Raw genomic sequence first — 21,793 nt, forward strand, 5'->3', positions numbered from 1 at the left:
CTTGAGAAACACGCTGTTTACGCCAGGATGATTATCAAAATGATCTTCCAGTGTACGCCACAGTAGGATAGGATCAGCACGTTGAATAACACTTGTAAATCGCATCTGTAGCTCTTGACTTAGTCCCATCGTAAGTTCACGTTGAGCAACACGCAGTCGTTGCTTGAAACAGCCGCTCTGTCCTTCGTTACGTTGGTCTGCCATCGTTTCGCGCTCCATGATGGGGTCGAAGAGGTGTGCGACGTCGAGAATGGAGCAAATCTCGACGCGCCACGTCTGGTAGTTGGTATCGGTAAGTCTTGCGTTCAACTGCACGTGTCCGCTCTGGTTCATGCACCGCGTGCATCTGTGGTCTCCAACCATGGGTTCGTCCGTAGCGGAGTCGGTCCCGGCCTCGGTCTGGACTGGCTGCGCTGCAGCCTCGGACGTTCTTGGGTTTCTTGGCGGCTCGCTCTGACGCGTGCTGGCGCCGGCGGTAAGTTCCTCTGTGCTTGGGTTTTCTCGGCGGGGCCCGTACGGCGTCGGCACTCGCTGCGGTTGTGCTCGAGCCGCTGAGAATTCTTGAATGAGCTGCCTTTGTGGGCGTCGGGTAGATGCTTCCACTGGAATGTTCTGCACTTGCTGCTGATTTGTCAGTGTAGTCATAACGGTACCGAATTGGGCCAATAAGAGCTCGAGTTGTTGCTCAACTCGGGTTGATGACGCTTGTGACGTTGCATGTGCCTCGTCTGACGTTGTCTCGTCTGCTCTTGCACGCAACTGCAACTCGTCGGACGCGCGCGAGCTCTGCGTACTCGGGACTGGGCTTCCAGCTCTTCTTCTTGGGCTCATAACCTGAGTGATGGTCGCTCCTCGGCTACGCCGAGTGGTGACCATTGTGATGAAGGAAGTAGTCGTAACAACAGTAAGTTGCAGGGACTGAAAGTCCAGCAGGGGAGAAAACCGAGTGCTGCTGCTTGCTCTTGACGGCGCAAGTTGTCGAGTGTGTAGCAGCACACGGAAAACCCCGGTAACATATATTGGTAGGATTAGCAGTAGGATGGGGCTGGCGGCTCGCCAGCCAATGGTCCGTCGAAGTCCGGCTTCTGGACGCGAGCATCGCGTCCTGGAGGCACCTGAGCCTCAGGTTTGAGCTGGACGCAGTCCTGGCTCTTCCTCCACACTTCACACTCCCACTTGATCTGGTCGAAGCGCAGCTTCAACATGATCACCTTGTAGAGCTCACCACGATGTCCTTGGCATCTTCTAGCTGCGCTGCAGCACGACGCTTCGTCCTTGGTAGCGCTGTTCCTCCTTCTTGTCCTTCGCATGCATGAACTGGTAGTAGTAGCTTGCATTCACGCATGGCGATGATGTTTGGCTTTCACTGAACGAGCTAAGCCTTGCTGACGATCGATGCGCAGCACCTTCATCCCATCACGGCAATGTTCGAACTTGTCCTTCGGCAATGGCTTCGTCAACGCGTCGGCGATCATGTCGTCGGTGCCAACATGGCGAATCCGTAGCTGCTCGTCCTCCACGAGGTGGCGCACCAAGTGGAACTTGTTCATAATGTGCTTGTTCTTGCTGTGCTTGCCAGGCTTGGCAGTCAGATAGATGCACGACTTGTTATCGCCGATAATCTCCGGAGTCGCGAACTCCCAGCATAGTTCTTCACAGAGTCCACGTAGCCACTGTAGATCTCTAGTGCCTTCATTCATGGCAATATACTCTGCTTCCGTTGTGCTCTGTGCGTTAATCTCTTGCTTTCTTGATCCGTACGAAACCACGTTACCATTGACGAACGTCACGAACCCGCTAACACTCTTTCGGTCATCAGGGTCATTAGCGTAGTCAGCATCGGTGTAACACGTCAGCTTGACGTCGTTCCCAATAACAATATCCATCACTAAGCCGTGGTCTTGAGTACCACTCAGGTAGCGTAGCACCCTCTTTCCCATAGCGTAGTGTGTGTGGTCGAAGCAGGACAGGTACTTGCTGAGATTACGCACAGCGTGCGCAATGTCCGGCCTTGAGGCTGAGACCAGATATTGTAGTGCACCAACGAGCTCTCGGTACGGGGGCGGGGAGTCATCTTTCGCATCTGTGACCACCTCAGCGCGCAGCGCTTCCGGTGAAGCAACCGCGTTGCAACCCTCCATGTGAAATCGCTTTAGCACCTCCGTAATATGTTGCCGCTGGCAAAATACCGCATGTCGACGCTCGCTGTCGATTAGTATCTCCACGCCTAGTAGATACTTGACTGGTCCGAGAGATGTGAGTTCATACTCCTCACTGAGTTGCTTAGCAGCCTTAGCGCAAAGGTCACTAGGGCCGAGGAGCAGTAGGTCGTCGACGTACACCGTGAGCAACATGGTGACTTCTCCTCCCACTTTCCTGGCGTAGAGTCCGTAGTCAGAGTCGAGGCGCTCGAGTCCGATCTTCGTCAGGAACTTGTGCAATGTTTTGTTCCAAACGCGAGGCGCTTGCTTTAGCCCATACAAACTCTTTTGTAGCTTGCATACGTAGCGCGTAGAGTCCTCTCCAAAGCCTGGAGGCTGCTCCATGTAGACCTCCTCGTCGAGATCACCGTACAAGAACGCGGTCTTGACGTCGAACTGCAAGATGGCCCATCCGCGTTGCAGCGCGTATACGATCACGCATCTGATCGTCTCAAATCTGATAACAGGTGCGTATGTTTCACTGTAGTCAATGCCCATGCGTTGTAGAAAGCCTCTGATCACTAGTCGAGCTTTATATCGCTTAATCCGGCCCGTAGAGTCTCTCTTGAGCGCGTACACCCACTTGCACGAAATGACACGCTTGCCCTTGGCCTCCGTGCGTCGCACGAGCACCCAAGTTTCGTGCTGCTGCTGTGAGTCCATCTCAACTTGCATCGCTGCTTTCCACTCCTTCCACTTCTTTGACCTTGCCGCATGCTTGTGACTAATGGGGGTCTGCACATCCTCGACGTTCTGCTTCGTCACATTCGTCACTACGTAGTCCTTGAGTCGGGCGGATGGTTGTCGCTTCCGCTTCGGTCGCGACGTAGCTGCACTGTCGTCTGGCGACGACTTCTGCGTCGTGCATGGCTCCCAGTTCTCGTCGTCGTGAGCGTTACGTCGACTGTCCTTGGTATTCGAGGCTCCCACTCGATTTGCACATGCTTTCGCCTTATTCTTGCCCTTTGTGTTCTTCCGCTTGGAACCTCCCACTGAAGCTGCTGGCTTCTTAGCGTCCTCGCTTGGTAGCTGTGGGTCATCACTTCGAGTCGCAGACTCGGCTTCAACTTCAACACCTTGGTCCTGGCTCTTACCAGCAGTAGCCAGCTTCGCCATTTCCGCTGCTCGCTTTTCTGCAAGCTCTGCAGGAAGCTGCAGGTACGTAGACATTGTCGTCCGGATCGGCACGATCGGGATCTCCGCAGGTAAGTCGTAGTCTCCATAAGCGTAGGTGTTTGCAAGAAGTTGCTCAATATACACAGTGTTCACCGTGTACTTCTCATGTGCCTTCATGTTTCCATCTCTGCACGTCGTCACTGATCCTGTGCGCAGGTTCATCAGCTTATAGCCCTTGGTCTTCTCGCTGTAGCCAAGTAGTAAGCACATCTGCGTCCTTGGAGTGAGCTTCTCCTTTCTCTGCCGAGAATCATCAGGGATGTGCGCGTGCACCAAGCACCCCCACGTGCGCAGCACGCTGAGGTCTGGCCGCTCTCCGTACAGGGCCTCGTACGGGGACTGCTGGTCCTTCAACACCGGCGTCGGCGTCTTGTTGAGCGTCTCAATTGCATGTAGGAAGGCTTTCTTTACACTTCACACGAGCTACGACAAGTAGAAATAACTAGGTACTGCTTGAGTGTAGGCTTCTGTTGCTTTACTGCAGATACGCGACGTAAATTGAAACGGCTGGGCTTGAGAGAAGCTCATTTCGTACAACCCACTATCTGCAAACAGCGCTAGCGTGAGAGCAGAGTACACTGGACCATACGCTAGCCGCGGTCGCTGCAGCTTGGTTCATCGTCATCCTCTCCGCCTGCGCCACGAACTCCATCTCCTTGAGCAGGGACCCCAGTGGGTTTTTTGTGGCACGGGGTTACGGTAACGTTGGAAATACCAACCCACCCGACTGTTATGGATTATTGATTGTACAGAGTTTAGATCTCGATATTTGCGATGTATTATTAAAGGTCATCAAATTTTACTAAACATATATATAATATTGAAGGGGTTAATGAACGCGTAATTTTCTAACTTAACGTTAAATTGCAAACCATTTTCTTTTGTGAATTGCTTTTTTTAAAGAGCATCATTTTGACAGACAATAAATCGACAAGAGTCAAATACAAAATGCGCGGCGAGAGCCAACGCTTGTCGACGCACCTCAAGGCTGCATTCGCTGAGATCGAGCGGCTGAGGGTCATATATAGCCAAGCAATCGAGCAACTAGCAGCCTACGTGCTGACAAACTTGTCACCGCAATCAGCCGCGCAGTGGTTCGAGATGGTACGCTAGAAAAATTAGCTGCCAGTCAACTGCTCAATGCTAATCCTGCCTTGTCCCTGCAGTATCTTCGTGTTGTAGACTTAGGGGTGCAGATCCGTCGCGGAGAGATCCGCCACCGTACAAAGCAACAATTTAAATACCCGTGCATGCAAAAGACTGGTACCGAGGGGGCAGTGCATTCGGGTACGAAAGTGGACAACAACTGCTGATTTTTAGATGATCATTTGATGCTAGCTTGGATATTATGCAGGTCTGGGTATTGACGATGCCAACGTAATTTTACAGCGGATGGAGGATGGAGAATGGGTTAAGCAGAGTCGTCTGACGAATTGGTTTATGAAGATGGATACATTGGATAGAGATACCATTGGATCACTAGACGAGAAGGTCATCGCGTGTCTCGAAGACTTTCAAAGACAAAAAAGTGTTTTTTACGATCGGTTAGAAAAGACAGGAGAGGACCCTTACGAGGCCATGGTAGTCTTTGGGGCACCTGGGGCTGATGGCTCGATCCTAGCGAAAGTCACTCGAGCGTGTTTCCATTTGAAGGACTGTTCATGCCTGGAAGACGCCGAACCTTGGAGAGAATTCTGCCTCGAGTCAGCTGACCCTCATGCTCAAATTCCATCGTCGACTGTAGATACAGCTGCAGGGAATGATGTGGGTATGAAGGATATCAAGCGCCAAATGGGGTTTGAAGAGCTGTCACGAGAAGAGAAACACGAGGACACGGCGGCACTTGCACGAGATGCTGCAGAGTTAGCTCGACGTCGGATACCTCGAACTATGGCTGTTGTGGCTGGACAGAGTGTCTTGCTATCAGCTCGAAGTATTTACCAGAAAAAGGTACGTCGTATACTTGCGAGATGATCCAAGCCATGATGGACTAACTGGTGTCTTTTATTCAGTGTGAAGAGATTGGTTCTAAACCCCAAAAGCACATCAAGGAGCTCTTGACTGTGAAGGATGGCTCGCATCATCTCCACATGTCTGGTATAGGTTTCCACGCAGCGGAAGATCTTCAAATGTTGGTGGACATTTTCTCTACTCATGGGTTACCTCTTGTGAAGGAGCTGGATATCTCCAATGGATTTTTCAATGCTGCAGCGTTCCAGATGCTCTGTCAATTGTTGCGAGTGCCGCAGCTTCGTCAAAGCCTCGAACGACTCAGTCTCCGTGGCATCGCTGTCCCTCTGCGTGGTGACTTTGCAACCCTTTTGCAGAATTTAACGAGCGATTCCAGCTCTTCTGTACCTGCGCTTGGCAACTTGAAGACGCTGGATATCTCGTTCAACACGTTGTGGTTTGATGGTGCGACGCAGCTCCAATCGCTGCTCAGTAGCCTCCGCTGTCTCGAAAACTTGTCGTTGGAATCCTGCTTCCCCGAACCTGAACTGTCAAGAGATCGCCAAGCGTTAGAAGAGAGTGTACATGGAGCTCTCACGGACGTGAGTACTCGACTGGAGTGTCTGAATTTCGGATCAAATTATGTTGCCATGGATTCGCATTGGCTCGACGCTCTCTTCGCGCCAGGAAGCACTTTACAGAAGCTAGAGCTGTGCGGAATAAGCAGCTCCTCGAGTGACGTCAGTGATTCAACGGAGCCGATGGAAGTGGACTGGCAAGCGGGTGAAACGTGGGACCTTCAACAGATAGAAACGTTGAAATGGTCCTCCAATAGTGGTGTGCACTCGGACAAACTACTTGGTGCTCTCTCTGCCGAGTTGCAAAGTGGCTTTGCACAGTTGAAACATCTCGATGTAGAACTCAAAACCTCCGAGCGAAGCAAGAAAGTCGCTGATACAATCATGCACATCGCCGACTACGCAGTGCTGAGGTCGTGTCGACTCTGCTGTTCCACTCGCACAGCCTTCACGCACGGCGTGCAGGCGTCTATTGCACGCCTTCTGGAAGATGGTCTACAAGAATGTGAGTTTTTGACGTTGCGCGTGCCACAATTGGATCTCGAACCACGCTCGATCTGCGAGTTATTGTCGAGTGCTGTCGTTCCCAAGATGAAGAAAATGACGCTGGCGGTTGGGATTTCTCTAGGCGGTCAAACGCAATCAAAACTTGAGTCGTGTTTTCTTCAAATGCGCAAGATTCAGACACTCACGCTAGAATTTCACGACCAAAGCCACGCAGTTGAAGGCGTCGGAGCCTTTGCTCGAGAACTGGAAACATCTTGGCTGAGTGACCTGAATGCATCCGATAGTAAAGTGAAGCGCTCGTTTCTCTTATCGGAGCAGCAGAAAGCAACAAAGAGGATTTACCGATGCCGCTTTAGCGCAGTGACAAGCTGATCGCATGATATCAAGAAAACTGCATGCCCGAGGCCTCGAGACTGTGCATCTCACGCAAAAGTGCTTTGGCTTCTTCTTTCTCTGGCCCCTGCATGTCCAGCAGTCGGTTGCAGAAGATGGTCGCTTCAGCGAACCGCCCCAGCTGCTTATAGTAGCTGGCAAGAAAGAGAATCGCAGCCAGGGCCTGAGGAGTATCAACACGGATGCTCCCGCCACTGCCACCGGGGAGCACGAGGACGTCTGTCTGACCTTCAGCTGACATCGAACTCTCGTCTTGATCGTGTAAAACGGACTCTGGAGCGCTACGAAGACCGAGATGCAGGAGGTAATACTTGGCAGCCTCGTGCTGTCGTCCACGTGCAGCATACAGTCGACCCAGATGATATGAAGCGATCCCTTCACGATCTTGGTTATTGACAGCACGATGGAAGCACGCAAGTGCTTCGTCCTCCTTATTGAGCTTCTCGTAGCAGCCACCCAAAGCGCACCACATGCGCGCGTCATACGGACGGATCGCCACTGCTTTACGGTAATAGTAGATGCTGTACAGGAACATGTTGAGGATCTCGTAAGCCTGGCCAAGTCCATACCACGCTCGATAATCCCGTGCGTTGAGATCAACTGCGTGACGATAGGCTTCAACAGCTGCACTGGTGTTCTTCATCTCGATATACTCGTGGCCAATGAGCGTCCATGCGGAGAGGAAGTTCGGGTCCAGTTTCAACGCTCGATGGAAGTAAATAATGGCGCGGTCATGTTTGTTCTTGATGGAGTAGTAGTTCCCGATGATACAGCACGTCTCCGGTCGGTATTTCTCCACTTTAAGAGCTCGATGTGCCAGTCGACTGAGCTCTGTCTTGTCTTCTTTCACGTACAACACGTTCGAGTACACGTCCATGCTTTCCATGCGATGCGGGTCTTGTGCTGCTAGGCGCTCGAATTGTTCTTGTGATTGGTCAAAGTCTCGAATGTGGTAGCTGGTTAAGGCTTGCTGCGCCAAAAGATACGTGCTTTGTGGGAACTGGTCTTCTAAGCTCGTCAGCAACTCGCGTGCAGCGTCATTCTGTTGCTGGTCGAGTAGGATATGAGCTTGGAAGAGCTGGAACATCCAAGAACAGCTCGTCGCGAGGATAACCTCTTCTTCCTGTCGTCATTGCAACGCATTAAAGACTAATAGCACAGATTAAGGCGGACAGCTACAGCACGTACGCTGGACAGGAAAGGAGAGTGCGCGGCAAGCTCCATCCAGGCCGACCAGTTCCATGGATAGCGTCGGATGGACTCGATCAGGATGAAGCGTGTGGTAACGTCGAATGTCAACGTGGCAGGCCCGTTTTTGCTTGCCAGTTTGCCAGCATTAGAGTCGTCGACTTGCTGACGCTTCTGTTCTTCTGCGAAATCTGCACGATGACGGGTCTTCATACTGACCGGAGTCGAGGATTGCGCTTGTGTACTGCCCGTACTGGTGCTGTAGCCTAGACGCTTAAGAACGACAGCATATAAGTAAAGACCGAATCCGTCCAGTGAGTTCTGTTGGTATGCTGCGCTGAGTGCCAAGTACAGCTCCTTGAGATGAGGATTGGAGCCTTGGCGGTGTAAATTGCGATCCATCTCTGGTAATATCAGTATTGAAGTCTGTTAGTTGCCGGTAGTTAGGACACTGCGACAGGTTACATGCACGACGGACCTTTGCTGCTGCCTGTTACGTTCATCTCGAGATCCATCTCCTCCTTTGCCTTCTCTCCGGCAAGATACAGCGCGTAGTTTTTAAGGAAGCGTGTCTTCTGCGTGGGGCAGTGAAGAGCATCAACGTCGCTTCTATCGCTGTGCGACAGCATGTGGTGAGCACGGAGGTACTCGCCCACGTCGAAACAGGCTTTGGCAGCCTCGAAGCGGTCAATCTCCGCCCAATCCTCGACATCGCTGCCTTCCTCCTCGCTTTTCCTCGCTATGTACGAAGACTGAGCGTATGCTGCCTCGCCCATACCGAGTAGAAGCTCTGCTGCAAACTGCGTGGCCTGTTTCAGCCCACGGACGCGCAGGTCACGCACAGCAGCGCGCAATTGAGCCGCCACCACTGCAGCTTCCATCTCGACCATCATTCCCGAGGGTATTCAATCACAGGTGTCTTTATAATGAGGGAACATAGTGACACCTTTCACTTCAACATGTTCAGTGTGTGCAAGATACGTGTAGATAAAGTTTGGTACACAGATACATACAGTAGATACACACTTTTCAACAGTAGGCATACAACATGCAACAACCTCTGACATATTATCAAAAATCATCATCTTCGCTATCGGCATCCTGAACATCTAACTGATCTGGAATGGAATCCAGGTCGTTAGTATCGTCGAACAAGTCGATATCATCCAGTTCTTCACCAAAGTAGTCGTACGTGTCCACTGAGTCGAGTAGGCTGCTGTTGATGTAGTTGAACGCCAGCTTTTCCATTGTGACAGCATTCATTCGGTTCCGTCGGATCGACCACAGAAAGGAGTACACACTCCACACTCGTTCTGCAGCCAGGGATGCCGAAAAATAAATTGGTGCTGCAACTATTGCAATAAGAAAGCACCAATTATCTATTGGAGACTTTCTGGAGAGGAAGATCAATTATTTATTTTCGCTCCCGTTGTAGCACCAATAATCTATTGGGCGGTGTTTAATTGGCCATACATTCTTTGATACTGGTGCCCTCGCTGTGTACCAATTTTGCAAAATACCGGCAGCTATGTTCTTCGAGGTTTGCACAACTCCACCTGTGCTTACTGATTTCAGGAAAAATGGCTTGAAGCCTGGAACAATGACGACGTAGTTAACGATATGCTCGTTTGAGTCGTTTGACCACCCATCGCTGACAATTGAGAACCACTTTGCTGACCGAATGGCTTCTCTTACACGCGACAAAACTTTGTTGTAGGTCGAATTGAGATGTTTTCCAGCAATCGAACGCGCCGATGGCATGATTTCAACGTAGGATGGCCGTAGAAGTCGAATGACTTTCTTCATGGCTTCTGAATCTATGACTCGAAATGATATCCCAGTACGGAATACCAGATCTGCAATTGCAGCGTCGATATGAGCGGCATCAGCTTTTGAGATGGCGTCCAGAAAATTAGCCGTCGTCTGGAGGAAGAGGCGTTTCTTATGCGGACTCGCAGGACGAACGTGAGCTTCAGCACGCTTGGTGCCAACCGACACAACAACTCTGCCGGCACGAAGATGTTTCAGGTCCATGAACAGGCCTTTTTCGTTTTCACTTATCCCTTCACAGTTGTTTGAGACCTTGTGTGAAATGACGCGCTCTCGCACCCACGGAACATCGCGTCGACAAACGCGACACTTGCCTTTCTTGACGCCTGATTTTGACAAGTATGAGTTGATGTCGAACTGCAGAGGGTCGGGTGTTCTTCTGGCGGATAACATCGTGTCGATCGCGTTAATGAAACTGGACGGCGGAGATACCATTGATGAACACGTTGTCGTAAGATGGCGCTGGAAGAAGGGTAGACTTGTACTGTAGGGTGTTGGGCAGAGCAGATCAAAAAATGGCGCTTCGGAGAGTAAACACCATTATATAGACATCTTGGTGAAGCTCGCTATAAGTGAACAAAGTCGTCTTTAAATGTGCTATCCCGCAATACTCAAGCGCGCTTCAGATAACCTACTTATAGATGAAGCATGTCGACACCTTCAACATCTTATCCATAGCTGAAATCCTTTCTGGTTGAAGGAGCTTTGTGTGCAAGATACACGTTTCCGAATTTTAGTACACACATACTTTACGTATTCCTACGCGTACTCTAATCTACATGTATCTGTAGATGCGCACACTAAACATGTTGCATGAATATCTCTATCTAAGCACACGACGAGCGATCTCTTGCGGCGTGAGGTCTGCCGGAACTGAGCCTTGCGCGAAGCTGGCGTTGCCACCTCCACGTCCGCCCAGCGACTTGACCACTTGTTGCATGAGCTTTCCAGCGTGCACCTTCGCTTCAGCGTTAGCTATACACGCTATCTGACAACCCAGCAGGACCACAAGCACGCTGCTAGGCGACGCTTGCTCGGCCAGGAACTCAGCGCGTCGCTTGAGCACCTTGGAGAACTCTCCGCCTCCTGGGACATTCAAGGCATGCAGCTCAACGTGAGGCGCAGTAATAGCCCCGTCAATAGCTCCCGATGCTAGTGGAGTAGAGGGAAGCGTGGATAGCACGTCGCCGAGAGCTTGGACTCGACTCTCGAGCTGTTTCATCTGCTTGTGCATCTTTGCAACACGCTCCACCACCTTGGCCGGTGTAGTCGACAGTTGATCGGCCACATCGCTTAGTGTCTGAGCCTTCGCTTGTAAATACCGAGCACCGGCGTGTCCTGCCACCGCTTCAACTCGTCTCGTGCCGGCAGCCACAGATCCTTCACTCACCATTGCGAACGGGAAAATTTCCCGTACATTATTCACGTGAGTCCCTCCACAAAACTCACTCGAAACAGGGGTCTCAGCTTCCCCACCGACTCGAACGACGCGTACAACATCTCCGTACTTGTCACCGAAGTTGCAAATGGCGCCGCTGCGTTCGGCATCTTCTCGAGGCAGCTCTACAGTCGACACATCCAGTTCCGCAGCTGCGAACGCATTCACTCTGGCTTCCACACTTGCCATCTCGTCAGCGGACAAGGCTCCAAAGTGGGCAAAATCGAAGCGAAGACGGTCGCTAGTAACCTGAGAACCTGCTTGCGTCACATGCTCGCCCAACTCAGCCTTGAGCGCTCGCTGCAACAAATGCGTTGCAGTGTGGTGTACAGCACAACCGGAACGGAATCTGCGGTCCACATGCGCCTCCACTGTAGCTTCATTAAGGAATAGCGCTGAGATGTCTTCGAACGTCGTATCTTTCGGTAGCGTGCACTTGATTGCAATGGCGTCCTCGTTGATCTTTATCGTGTTCTCAACAGGAATTGTTAGGTGTTTTAAACTGTCCTGGGAGGGTAGAACTAAATGCCCACGATCTCCAACTTGACCTCCTCCTTCCGGGTAGAATGGACAGCGATCAAGTATCACACTGAATCCAGCAGAGCCTGAGCCAGACCAGCAGTCCAGGACGCGAGCTTTAGACACACTGAGCTGTTCATAGCCCACAAACTCGCTGACCACGGTCGCTGCTGGAGTAGACGAAGACTGTTCCGAGGAAGCTTGAGTATGGAAGACACTACGGTCACTGGTTTGCTGCTTGTGGCTCTTCCTACAGGCGTCATACCCTTCGGTATCGACACTGAGACCCTTTTCTTCCGCCAGCACTTGAGTGATGTCAAGAGGGATACCAAATGTGTCATACAGACGGAAGGCATCAGCGCCTGACAGCATGACTTGGGTCTTGGAGAAAGCCTTTTCAATAGCCCCACGGCCATTACGAAGCATCTCTTCAAACGCTCGTTCCTCGTTGGCAACTATCGCTCGCATTTGCTGGAGCCCTGCAGCCTCAGACCATCCTGGCACTGCAATCGAAGCTAGAATGCCGTCTGAACCACTTCGAACGCCAAGTTGCTGAGCATGGCGGATGGCTCGCCGGATGATACGACGAAGAACGTAGCCGCGGCCTATGTTGGACGGGAAAACACCGTCCTGTAACAATGCGTAGGTCGCACGAAGGTGGTCACTGACGATGCGGAGAGTTTGGATCTCTTTACCAGTCCCGAAAAGATTCTTACGGGGATCAAGTTCTTCTTGTAGAGCGCTAGTGAAAGATTGACGTAAGGTTGACGACCGGTTGGCGTCCAGTACAGTAGCTACCTCAGTTAAAAGAGGTACGAAGACGTCTGTGTGGTAGTTAGAAGGGACTCCTTGCAGAACAGAAGCCACGCGCTCAAGACCCATACCGGTGTCGACTGAGCAGTTGGGAAGTGCGTGTAGTTCGCTGTCTCCTTCGTTACGGAAGAATTGCATGAAGACGAGGTTCCACAGCTCCAAGAAGCGCTCGTCGGGGTCAGCGATGTGGTCTCCTAAGTCCCAGAACACTTCCGAGCACGGGCCACAAGGACCTGAGTCGCCCATGGCCCAGAAATTATCGTGTTCGTCCAGCTCCTGAATTTTGTGGTCGGGTAGTCCAGCGATCTGCTTCCACAGACGACGAGCCTCTTGATCGCTCTTAAGTACCGTAACGTGTAGTCTGTCAATAGGAAGCTCTAATTCCTGGGTGAGGAATCGCCAGCACATTGTAATTGCCTGTTCCTTGAAGTAGTCGCCGAAGCTAAAATTGCCCAGCATTTCGAACATGGTATGGTGGCGACGTGTAAGTCCCACCTGGTCCAAATCGTTGTGCTTACCACCAGCACGTACACAGCGTTGTGCTGAAGTAGCTCTGGAGTATCCGCGTGCCTTTGCTCCACCATCAATACCCAGGAACGCCTGTTTGAATGGCACCATGCCGGCGTTCACGAACAGCAGAGACTGGTCACCTCCGGGCGGCACTAGTGACGCGCTGGGCACGACGCGGTGGCCTTGACTCTCGAAGAACTGTAGGAAGCGGCTGCGCAGCTCTGTGGACGGAAGTGAGTGCATGTTGCGGACCGCGGAGCTCCGCCGGACGCCCGCACTCCCGCGAAGACGCAGCATCCGTCTCGTCCTCACGATTTATTTTTTTGACTCGCATAAAAGTTCTATAATTAAGTCAATTCGATAGGATTGCTGATCAATCACCGTTTTTATTTCTTCTCACCAATCCTAATCAAATTCCCGCGGGACAATCGAAAATGGAAGCGGGGCAGCAATATGCGCGTCAGCCGCTGAGCGCAGGGCGAGACATGGAAGAGGAGATGCAGCGCGTGCTGCAATTCCTGGATACGTCAATGATCACGCCGCCGTCCGGCGGCGACCTCGTGACGCAGCAGACGTCATCTCAGCGATCAGAGCAGCCTACGCCAGAGCATTTGCGAGAACTGGCGGAATTGAACGAGAACGAAGGAACGGCAGCGTACAGTACGCTTGGTGAAGTGATAGATCTGTTGGGCTCACTAGACGCTAATGACACGGACCCGAGTCTGCTACAGCAGCGACAACAGCAGCAACAGGACCCCTCGCTCTATAACGGCAATGCCGGCACTGGAATGCCACGATCGACACCACCTAGCGATAATATTGCCGCCCAAACAGTGCAATTGCCTCGCTCGACCTCTGTGAGTAGCAGTCACAGCGGCGTGGACAGTATCTCACCTGTCGGTCTGCTCAGTGGTCCGTCCATGTCGCCCGCCACGATCAACTGGTTGCAGACACTCGTGCCGTCGACAAGTACCGAGAGCCTAACAGGCCTCATCTCGCCTGCTACGCTTTACGGTGCCGGTGGTGGCTCTGCCTCTGGAATTAACGTAACGGGAGGGATTATCACTAGCGCTGGATCAAATATCCAAGCAGAAGGAGCAAACCCCACGAAAAGCGACGAACTCCCACGGTACTGTATTGGTTTTATTGCAACTACGCCAAACTGCATTTACTTATAAAGATTTTATTGTGTTTAGGACGCCGTCATGCGAGATCATCGACTGGAAGGCTTACAATGAGTCAACGGATAAAACCCAGAAAGGACCGTCCAAGTGGCGTGTTATCCCTCAGCACGGACCGCATGCCGACCCAGCACCATCGTCCAGCTCTAGTAACGGCGTAAATTCTAGACTCCCGCCTGGAGGTGCCGGTGCAGTGACTACTGGCACAGAGCTGAGCGCACAACAGCAAATGTACCTAGCTGCTCGGAAGATGACGGAGGAGAAGAACAAGCGGAAGGCACTCGTGTCACCCGAATATGTCCAGTACGCCAACCCCGTCTCAGCGGGCGTTCCAGCAGTCCCACGAGATCCCTCAACTAGCATTAAGACGGAGCGTGGGTCGGTCCAATACGCGACAAAAGTCCCGGAACCAACTGGACGTCGCCCATTTAAAAAGTCGCTGCACCACACAACAGCTCCTGGTGTCCAAGCAAACCAGCAGCAACATAGTGACTCTACATCTTCCTCATCGTCTAAATTAAACGGAAAAGACGAGGATGTACGCTGCAAATGCACGGGAAAATGCCGGAATGCTCGCTGTGCGTGTGTGAAGGCTGGACTGGTGTGTGGTGCTCAATGCAAGTGCGTGAGCTGTGCAAACCCATTCGTACCGATGGCCCGCGAAGGTATCGACATCCAGCTGATGGTGCGTGACGTCTGCTTGATGCAATATCTGTCCAAGATCAAGGACATGCAAGAGCTGCTGGACTCGACGGTAAGCTACGAGTGCTGCGAAGGAGGCGGCGGCGTTGTGCAAGTTAAACACACAGTGGAGAACGGCTTCGCCTGTCCTCATTGCCACGCGCACTTTACGTATTCGTGGTGCAACAACCGACTGTGCCCCGACGCCAAGAAGCCGCGTCGTCATTGCGCTAAGTGCCGTCGATGTGGTGACCATCGTAACCAGCACTGCGACTTGTGCAACCATTGCTACTTTGCCGGCGTGGCCAACAGCTTCCGCTGCAGTTGCCAGTCTGGTGGTAGTGGCGGTGGTGCCAAGACAAGAACGGTAGTGCCCAATCCAGTACGCCGAGATCCCGATCCTTCCAAGAATGAAGACATGGATACACCGAACGGCCAACCACGCTTCGGAGCTATTAACCCAGCAGTTGAGGGCTCTACACGCGACGAAAACGCTGATGCCAACAGCAGTGCAAAGACAGATGAAGAGGCCGACGACTCATGCAAAATGCAGTAAATAAAATGTTATCAAAGCTCTGTAATTGCCATAATACGATTATCAAACAAACCACAGGACAACAGCAAGAGATGCCAGTCCAACTCGAGAGAAACTACATGAAGTCGACGCGATGTTTTCAAGGCTTGGCGTACACACTACCAACGGTTTGTCTGTATCTGGATCGGCAGCATTGTCTTTGAACGGTGAGCCCGGGAATGGTGCTCGGTAGTATACTAGTTTTTGATTCTGAGTCACAACAATTGTTTAGTGCAAGTCTTCATGAGATTGTCAATTGTATAAGGTAGAACGTACGACCCAAGTGGAGCTGATCTCGGCCTCGCGAGCGTTGACGTACTTGGGGTCCCCACAGCGCCACAGGTCGCTCGAGTACTGACAGGCCGTCATGAAGTTCTCACACACACTGCGGCATAGCAGCAAGCTTCGACCTTCGGTGTCACAACGAGGGAAGTTGAGCCAGCAAAAGTAGTTACGGAAGGCATTCTCGCAGTCCGGGTTGTCTGTGAAGCGCGGTGTGATAGCTTTCGTTCCACCCCACTCGTCTGTATCGTCATCTGCCATGGCGCTGCTTGTCTCGTAGATCTTGCGCTGACTGACGAGTTTGGTGAACATTTGCTCTACGAAGCGATCTTTGGACAGAGCGGAATGGTTGTACCAAAGACTCTGATAACGTGGAAGACATGCCGTGTACGGAATGACAGCCTTGCAAAATGGTAGCAGCAGATCAAAGTCAGTCGGCTCCATGCACTCACCCGTGTCTGCGCCGTCTAACATGCATGCGTCGATGGACGTAAAGAGAGGATATGCTGCACATAGCAGGAGGGCACACCACCTCATGAATGCACGACCTTTTATGATCTTGATCAGATTTTTTTAGAGGTTTCACTGAGAGATTTTGTGTGATTTTTCAGGCCTTAAAAAAGTTTTTTTACTTCGATGTAAGTAAACTTAAAATACTTGTTTAAACAAAAACACTTAAGCTGGTAAAAGAAACGGAAGCACTAAAGTCTAGGATTCCAACAATAAAATTTGTTTAGATTTATAAAAAGGATTATGTCCAGGATCGGTAATTTACTCAAAAATATCTTTCACGGAGTGGAAGTCCCATTTTTAAAAGCGACGCGTGATTGAGAGTCGACGTCGAGGACGCCTGGAAGCATTCGCGAGGGGGCGCACGAACGCTACGACAAGCTCGGCGCTGACAGCATCGCGCGACGCACGCGCAAGAGCCGACAGGCATCCCGCGAGGGCCATGCTGCACCAGTCAACGCAGATGAAAGAAATGATGCGGCAAACGGTGACGAAGAAGACCCAGAAAACCAAAGTGGCAGCGACCAAGAGGGCGGCGACGACGCAAATAATAGTGACGACAATGCTGCCGGTGAGAGGGGTGTCGAGGAAGTGGGGGAGGGGCCAGTGAAGTGGAGGAGGCGGTTGGTGAAGTAGAGTAAAATGAGGAGGACGTGGATGAAGCTGGTAATGGGCGCGACGCTAAAGCTGTTGATGATGAGGACATGGCCTCGGACAGTGATTCAGCCCAGGATTCAGCCCAGATTTCAGCTTGTGTTGATTCGAATCAAGTGGTTGTGGTGGCTCCAACTACGTGGCACACAGATTGGGCAGCATTGCGGAAGTATTTTGACAATTACTGCGAACAGACGATGCAAGTGATATTTTTTTTGGGGACCATGGGGCGTGCAGAGCGCAACAGACGTTTAATGAAGACCAAGAAAGGGCTCGCCGGCTCGGGTTTGGTTCCAGAGGGTCTAGATCCGTATCAGCGTACATACATCTGCATGCCCGGATGATCGCAGAGAAAAGCGAGACGGAAAACGGATTGTCCATTTCGGTTTGTGGCCCAGTGGTAGAACTGCCAAGGAGTTTGATAGCTGGGGGTGAAACTGGGCAGGTTCGATCACAACCATAGCGTATCGAGAGAGACGTATGCTTCGTATCCATGTGCGCGCGGCGTATCGAACGTTGTGGTTGCAGCGGGTGTGGAAGAAATGTTTGCAGTTGGAGCGAAACGTTCCAAAATTTACGACTACCTGCTGGAGCACGATCAGAACGTGATTAAAGCAGATGTGGACAGTATGGTGCAAGATTTTGCGTCGTCAGTGTCGTCGCTGGACGAAAACAACGCTACTGATGCTGAAGTTGGAGATTTGGCCGCGGCTGACCCAGTGAATTGTACGACCATCTCTGAAACTGAGAACGAGGAGATCAGGGGTGATTTTGCTGTGTACAGCGTTCATGCGTCAGATATTCAGCCACTTTGGAGAAGTGCTGTTGGTCGACTGTACGCACAAAACTAACAGGTAAGTTATGTGCTTGTCCAGGATTTATATATGATTTCAACAGGATTAATGCATTATGGTGCTGTGTGTGCAGATACAACTACCAGCTTTAAACGTTTATGATAGTAGATGATTTTAGAGAAGGTGTAGTCGTGCAGCATTCCCTTTTAGAAGCAAATGAAGACTGGCATATGGACCGAGCAATTGCTCATTTAAAAAAAGCACATCCTGACGGTCTCAATTTGTTGCGAGTGATTGTGGTTAACAAGGATCTGAATGAAGCTCGGGTATTGCAGTCACATTTTCCAGAAGCTCGTGTTTTGATTTGTCACTTCCACGTGATAAAATACCTGAAGGAGAAACGTTCGAAGCCAGAAATCGGGAAATTTTCTGCTGACGATGTTTTTCAAGTTGATGCAGCGGTACACAAGCTTGTGTATGCGTCTTGTCAAGACGAATATGACACAGCACGAGCCTTGCTTCGCAAAATTTGCTAGATAATTGGAATTAGTGGATTTTGTGAGTACTTAACTCGTAACTGGGATTCGTATCAAAAAAGGTGGGTCATGCATTTGAGAGCAAAGCTGCCGTACTCTCGTAATCGTGCAAATAACCGACTTAAGAGATTTTTTGGACAGCTGAAGGATGTGATCAACAGTAGTATGAGCATGGCGCAGTGTGTGGAGGCCTTAGTTTCGGGCGGCCGGCGGGTGGAGAAGGAGTACAAGTACCGTTTGACTCGGATCAGGCGGTTTGTGAATACAATCTACGATGTAGGGATGGCGAACGTTACGATTCACTACACACTACATCGCTGAGCAGATCGAGCCAGAGTATGCTGCCGCATTGTCTAAGGCTGACAGCTACAAGTACGAGGTAGAATCTGAAGATACCGAAATCGTTTTGGTGTTTGGAGCAAACAGATCGCATCGAGCTCGCTTGGCTGATTAGCGATGCAACTGTGACTTCGCTTCATCCTTCCGACTCTCGTGCCGTCACGCAATCGCATATCGAAATCACGTCGGCGTCGCCGCACCAAGTATACATGGAGCTGTATTGATGAAAGGTTTGTCGTGATAGATTATTACAGAATAGTTGCAGGATTATAACAGGATTTGTATATGATTGTAGATGGACAAGCCCAATAACGACGCTGCAACCAGTGCGTCAGCTTCAGTACAAGGTGTTCGATGAAGATGCATCCGTTTCCAAACGTAAAAATTCTCGTACACACGCAAGAACGTTATAAGGAGGCAGCTTGAACTACATATTTGATTGCGTCTGAACTTGCAGATCTTAGTGACGAAAAGGAATTCGAAGCGATGCTAATTAATAGTTTCGCTCTCCAGCAGTGGAGAAACGTTAGGCAAAATTAGCAGGTGTCTTCTGAGGATACAGCTCACAAACGAGAACAAGAAAAGGCCACAGAGGCGAAGGATAGTGGTAACGAGAGTCTTGAAACAAGCGACCGAAGCTCAATTGAGTGTCCCGATACAAACAATGCAAGCTCCGAAACGCAAACCTCTTCTATTCAAGTTAAGGTGCGCATGAACGCAAAGGCGCGCAAAGTGGGACGTCCGCAGAGCCATCGTAAGATTACAGCAGCCAGCGAGAGATCTGATCGATAGTGGTTCAAGGTAGCTGAAAAAAAGGGCGAGCTACAGCTGGAGTGGAAGCACTAGAAGACCTAACTAATTCTCTGAAAGCTGAGCAACCCCGTCTAGTGGAAACGCAGCGCCGGCTGTCGGGTGTGCTAGCGAAATATGCACACGCCGCCGACCAGCGACCTCTGTTTCGGAGGATGCGAAATCCTGTATTAATCCTGGATCCATTCTATATCATCCCGTCCAAGCTCCTGAACCACTGCATGCGAGTTCTTCTAGTTTCCAATACGAGTCTGAATCCCGTGGGTGTGTAACCCATTGTGGACGACTCCGTGGCATCGTCCAGTCCCGTCGTAGAGGTGGTCCAGATCAACATGTGGGGTCTTTTTCGAGAGAACAGACCCAGGTGATGAAACGAGTTGATATTTTGAAGCAAATGGTGCAGCTTAGTATCGACACACACACAAGGGGTTAACCGAGGAAGCTCTCCCTGCACTTAACGCGGAGTATCATGATGAGGCGAGACAGGTTACAAACCAAATTTAGAGCACGCATCCAATGTCGCCTATTGCAGAGCTTGATAAAGCGCAAGAATTTGTGTACTCGATGCTCGATGCTGTACCACCCTCCTAGCAGACCGACGCATCCATTAGAGGGTTATGGGCAAGCCTCACTCCCGATTTCCCGACCTGTAGGTTTTCTGGCGTACAAGAAGCAACTACCAAGTCGGTTCGGGCCAAAGATAACGAAGAAGTGATTACGAAGAAAGTCATGGATCGTATTACTGCGCAAATTAACGAGTTAGATGTGGATACGATGTTGCTGCCGCTGAATTTTGGCAACGCTCACTGATGTTGCGTTGTGGTGAAAGTTGGGGCTAAGAGGAACTTCTACTACGACCCTTTGAACCAGAAGTCCTACATGCGTGCAGCAAAAGGAGTGGCGACGTATCTAAAGTACAATGGACTTAATGACTTTGCTGTGGTGCCGCATAACAATCTCATTCAGTTTGTCCAGTTTAGCTGTGGGGTTTTCGTCTGCTGGATGTTCCTGCGCCAGGTTGTTCCTGGGCTAACTCATGACATGCGCGACACCGCTCTCATCAAGCGTCGTTTCGAACTATTCTACTATATCTTCTCTGGACGTCTAGTTGTGCCAACTAGACACGCGTCCACATCTACTCAACCCCGACCACTAATCCAGACGACAAAGAAAAAGCTCCTGCTCACGTGAATATAGACCCCGAAAACGAAGACAGCCCTCCCACCCAAGTTACAGCAAGTGTATGAGCAGACAGACTTACAAGAAGCACAGTTAAGCTTGGAGCAATGATAACCTTGATAAATACATCACTTTTACTTACTCTTCAGCTTATCTTGTGGTCTTGCGCTCTACATGAACCTTGAACAGATATCGTTGTGAAAGTGCCAGCAGTACCATTACTTGCAGCGTACATGCAACGGACGCCGTGGAGCTTGCAGATTTGCCGATGAGTCAGTCCTGGAATAATCTTGTGAGCAAACCACAGCCGCACGTTGCTTCAAAACGTATCTTGCAAAGATAATATCACAATAGACAGGTTTAATAATTCTTATTCGATAATCGGAACATTTGCCGGCCAGGATTATAATCATAATAATATACAGGATTGAAACCCAGGATTCTGTAATTTTAAATTACTTTCCAACCCTTCTAATTCCGACTTTTCTTATTTCCGATTGAGGGAGAAATGTGTTCTCATTTTGGTTTCGAGGTCGAGGATGAAACGTGCGGAGGCGATAGTGCCGGAAGCGACCGCGCCAACAGCATGAAAATATGCTGAACGGGAGTGAACGGAGGCGCAAGAAGCAGCATTTGAGCATGTTAAAGTGTTCTCGTTTTGGTTTCGAGGTCGAGGATGAAACGTGCGGAGGCGACAGCGCCGGAAACGACCGCGCCGGCAGCAGCAGCAGCGGTAGGACGAGCACAGGAGGATTAACGCGTGTATCGGGTGGTACGCGAGTGTCTTCGCTCCCGCGTCGTGACCCGGGACTGTCACCAATGGAGACGGAGATAATTGGAGGGGAAGAATCTGAGATTTCGAGCGATTGTGGGGGCTAAACCTGCAGTGAAGACGTGGAGGGAGCTGAAGAAGCCGTGGCCGCCGGTAGTGATGCCTCTGCGGACGACACAGAAGCGTATGATAGGGCGAGCGACGACGAAACGGTGCACGTGGAGGTGCCGCTGGTTTGGCATTCGGATTGGGCGGCGTGGCGGGCGTACTTCACGTAGTACTGCGATAGGACAATGCAAGTCTTACCTGTAAAGAAGACAATGTCACGAAACTGCACAAGGTGAGGAGTTGGAGGACAAGATGGCTGTACCAAGCACT

At 50.9% G+C, this 21,793-nt stretch overlaps 6 protein-coding genes across 6 annotated transcripts; 3 read left to right on the forward strand and 3 right to left on the reverse strand.

Moving 5' to 3' along the window:
* Window positions 1-4,325: 4,325 nt before the first annotated feature.
* On the forward strand, window positions 4,326-6,500 carry PITG_04916 (uncharacterized protein; the record flags this gene model as incomplete). Its single annotated transcript, XM_002905572.1, has 5 exons — window positions 4,326-4,481; window positions 4,544-4,664; window positions 4,732-5,327; window positions 5,390-6,410; window positions 6,481-6,500. 5 exons carry the CDS (start codon window positions 4,326-4,328, stop codon window positions 6,498-6,500), a joined length of 1,914 nt encoding a protein of 637 aa, XP_002905618.1.
* Window positions 6,501-6,770: 270 nt separating this feature from the next.
* PITG_04917 (anaphase-promoting complex subunit, putative) lies at window positions 6,771-8,905 on the reverse strand (the record flags this gene model as incomplete). Its single annotated transcript, XM_002905573.1, has 4 exons — window positions 6,771-7,028; window positions 7,074-7,928; window positions 7,994-8,397; window positions 8,472-8,905. The coding sequence occupies 4 exons, from the start codon at window positions 8,872-8,874 to the stop codon at window positions 6,795-6,797; spliced, it is 1,896 nt and encodes a 631-aa protein (XP_002905619.1).
* A 1,741-nt stretch (window positions 8,906-10,646) lies between these two features.
* PITG_04918 (alanyl-tRNA synthetase, putative) lies at window positions 10,647-13,400 on the reverse strand (the record flags this gene model as incomplete). The annotated part of the gene is made up of 2 exons (XM_002905574.1): window positions 10,647-11,723; window positions 11,784-13,400. 2 exons carry the CDS (start codon window positions 13,398-13,400, stop codon window positions 10,647-10,649), a joined length of 2,694 nt encoding a protein of 897 aa, XP_002905620.1.
* Window positions 13,401-13,537: 137 nt separating this feature from the next.
* PITG_04919 (uncharacterized protein) lies at window positions 13,538-15,521 on the forward strand (the record flags this gene model as incomplete). Its single annotated transcript, XM_002905575.1, has 3 exons — window positions 13,538-14,126; window positions 14,193-14,232; window positions 14,300-15,521. 3 exons carry the CDS (start codon window positions 13,538-13,540, stop codon window positions 15,519-15,521), a joined length of 1,851 nt encoding a protein of 616 aa, XP_002905621.1.
* Window positions 15,522-15,563: 42 nt separating this feature from the next.
* Window positions 15,564-16,295, reverse strand: PITG_04920 (uncharacterized protein; the record flags this gene model as incomplete). The annotated part of the gene is made up of 2 exons (XM_002905576.1): window positions 15,564-15,749; window positions 15,816-16,295. 2 exons carry the CDS (start codon window positions 16,293-16,295, stop codon window positions 15,564-15,566), a joined length of 666 nt encoding a protein of 221 aa, XP_002905622.1.
* A 4,942-nt stretch (window positions 16,296-21,237) lies between these two features.
* PITG_04921 (uncharacterized protein) lies at window positions 21,238-21,693 on the forward strand (the record flags this gene model as incomplete). The annotated part of the gene is made up of 2 exons (XM_002905577.1): window positions 21,238-21,415; window positions 21,536-21,693. The coding sequence occupies 2 exons, from the start codon at window positions 21,238-21,240 to the stop codon at window positions 21,691-21,693; spliced, it is 336 nt and encodes a 111-aa protein (XP_002905623.1).
* Between the last annotated feature and the right edge of the window lie 100 nt (window positions 21,694-21,793).

This window comes from Phytophthora infestans, genomic scaffold (genome assembly GCF_000142945.1).
Source record: "Phytophthora infestans T30-4 supercont1.6 genomic scaffold, whole genome shotgun sequence".
NCBI lineage: Eukaryota > Oomycota > Peronosporomycetes > Peronosporales > Peronosporaceae > Phytophthora > Phytophthora infestans.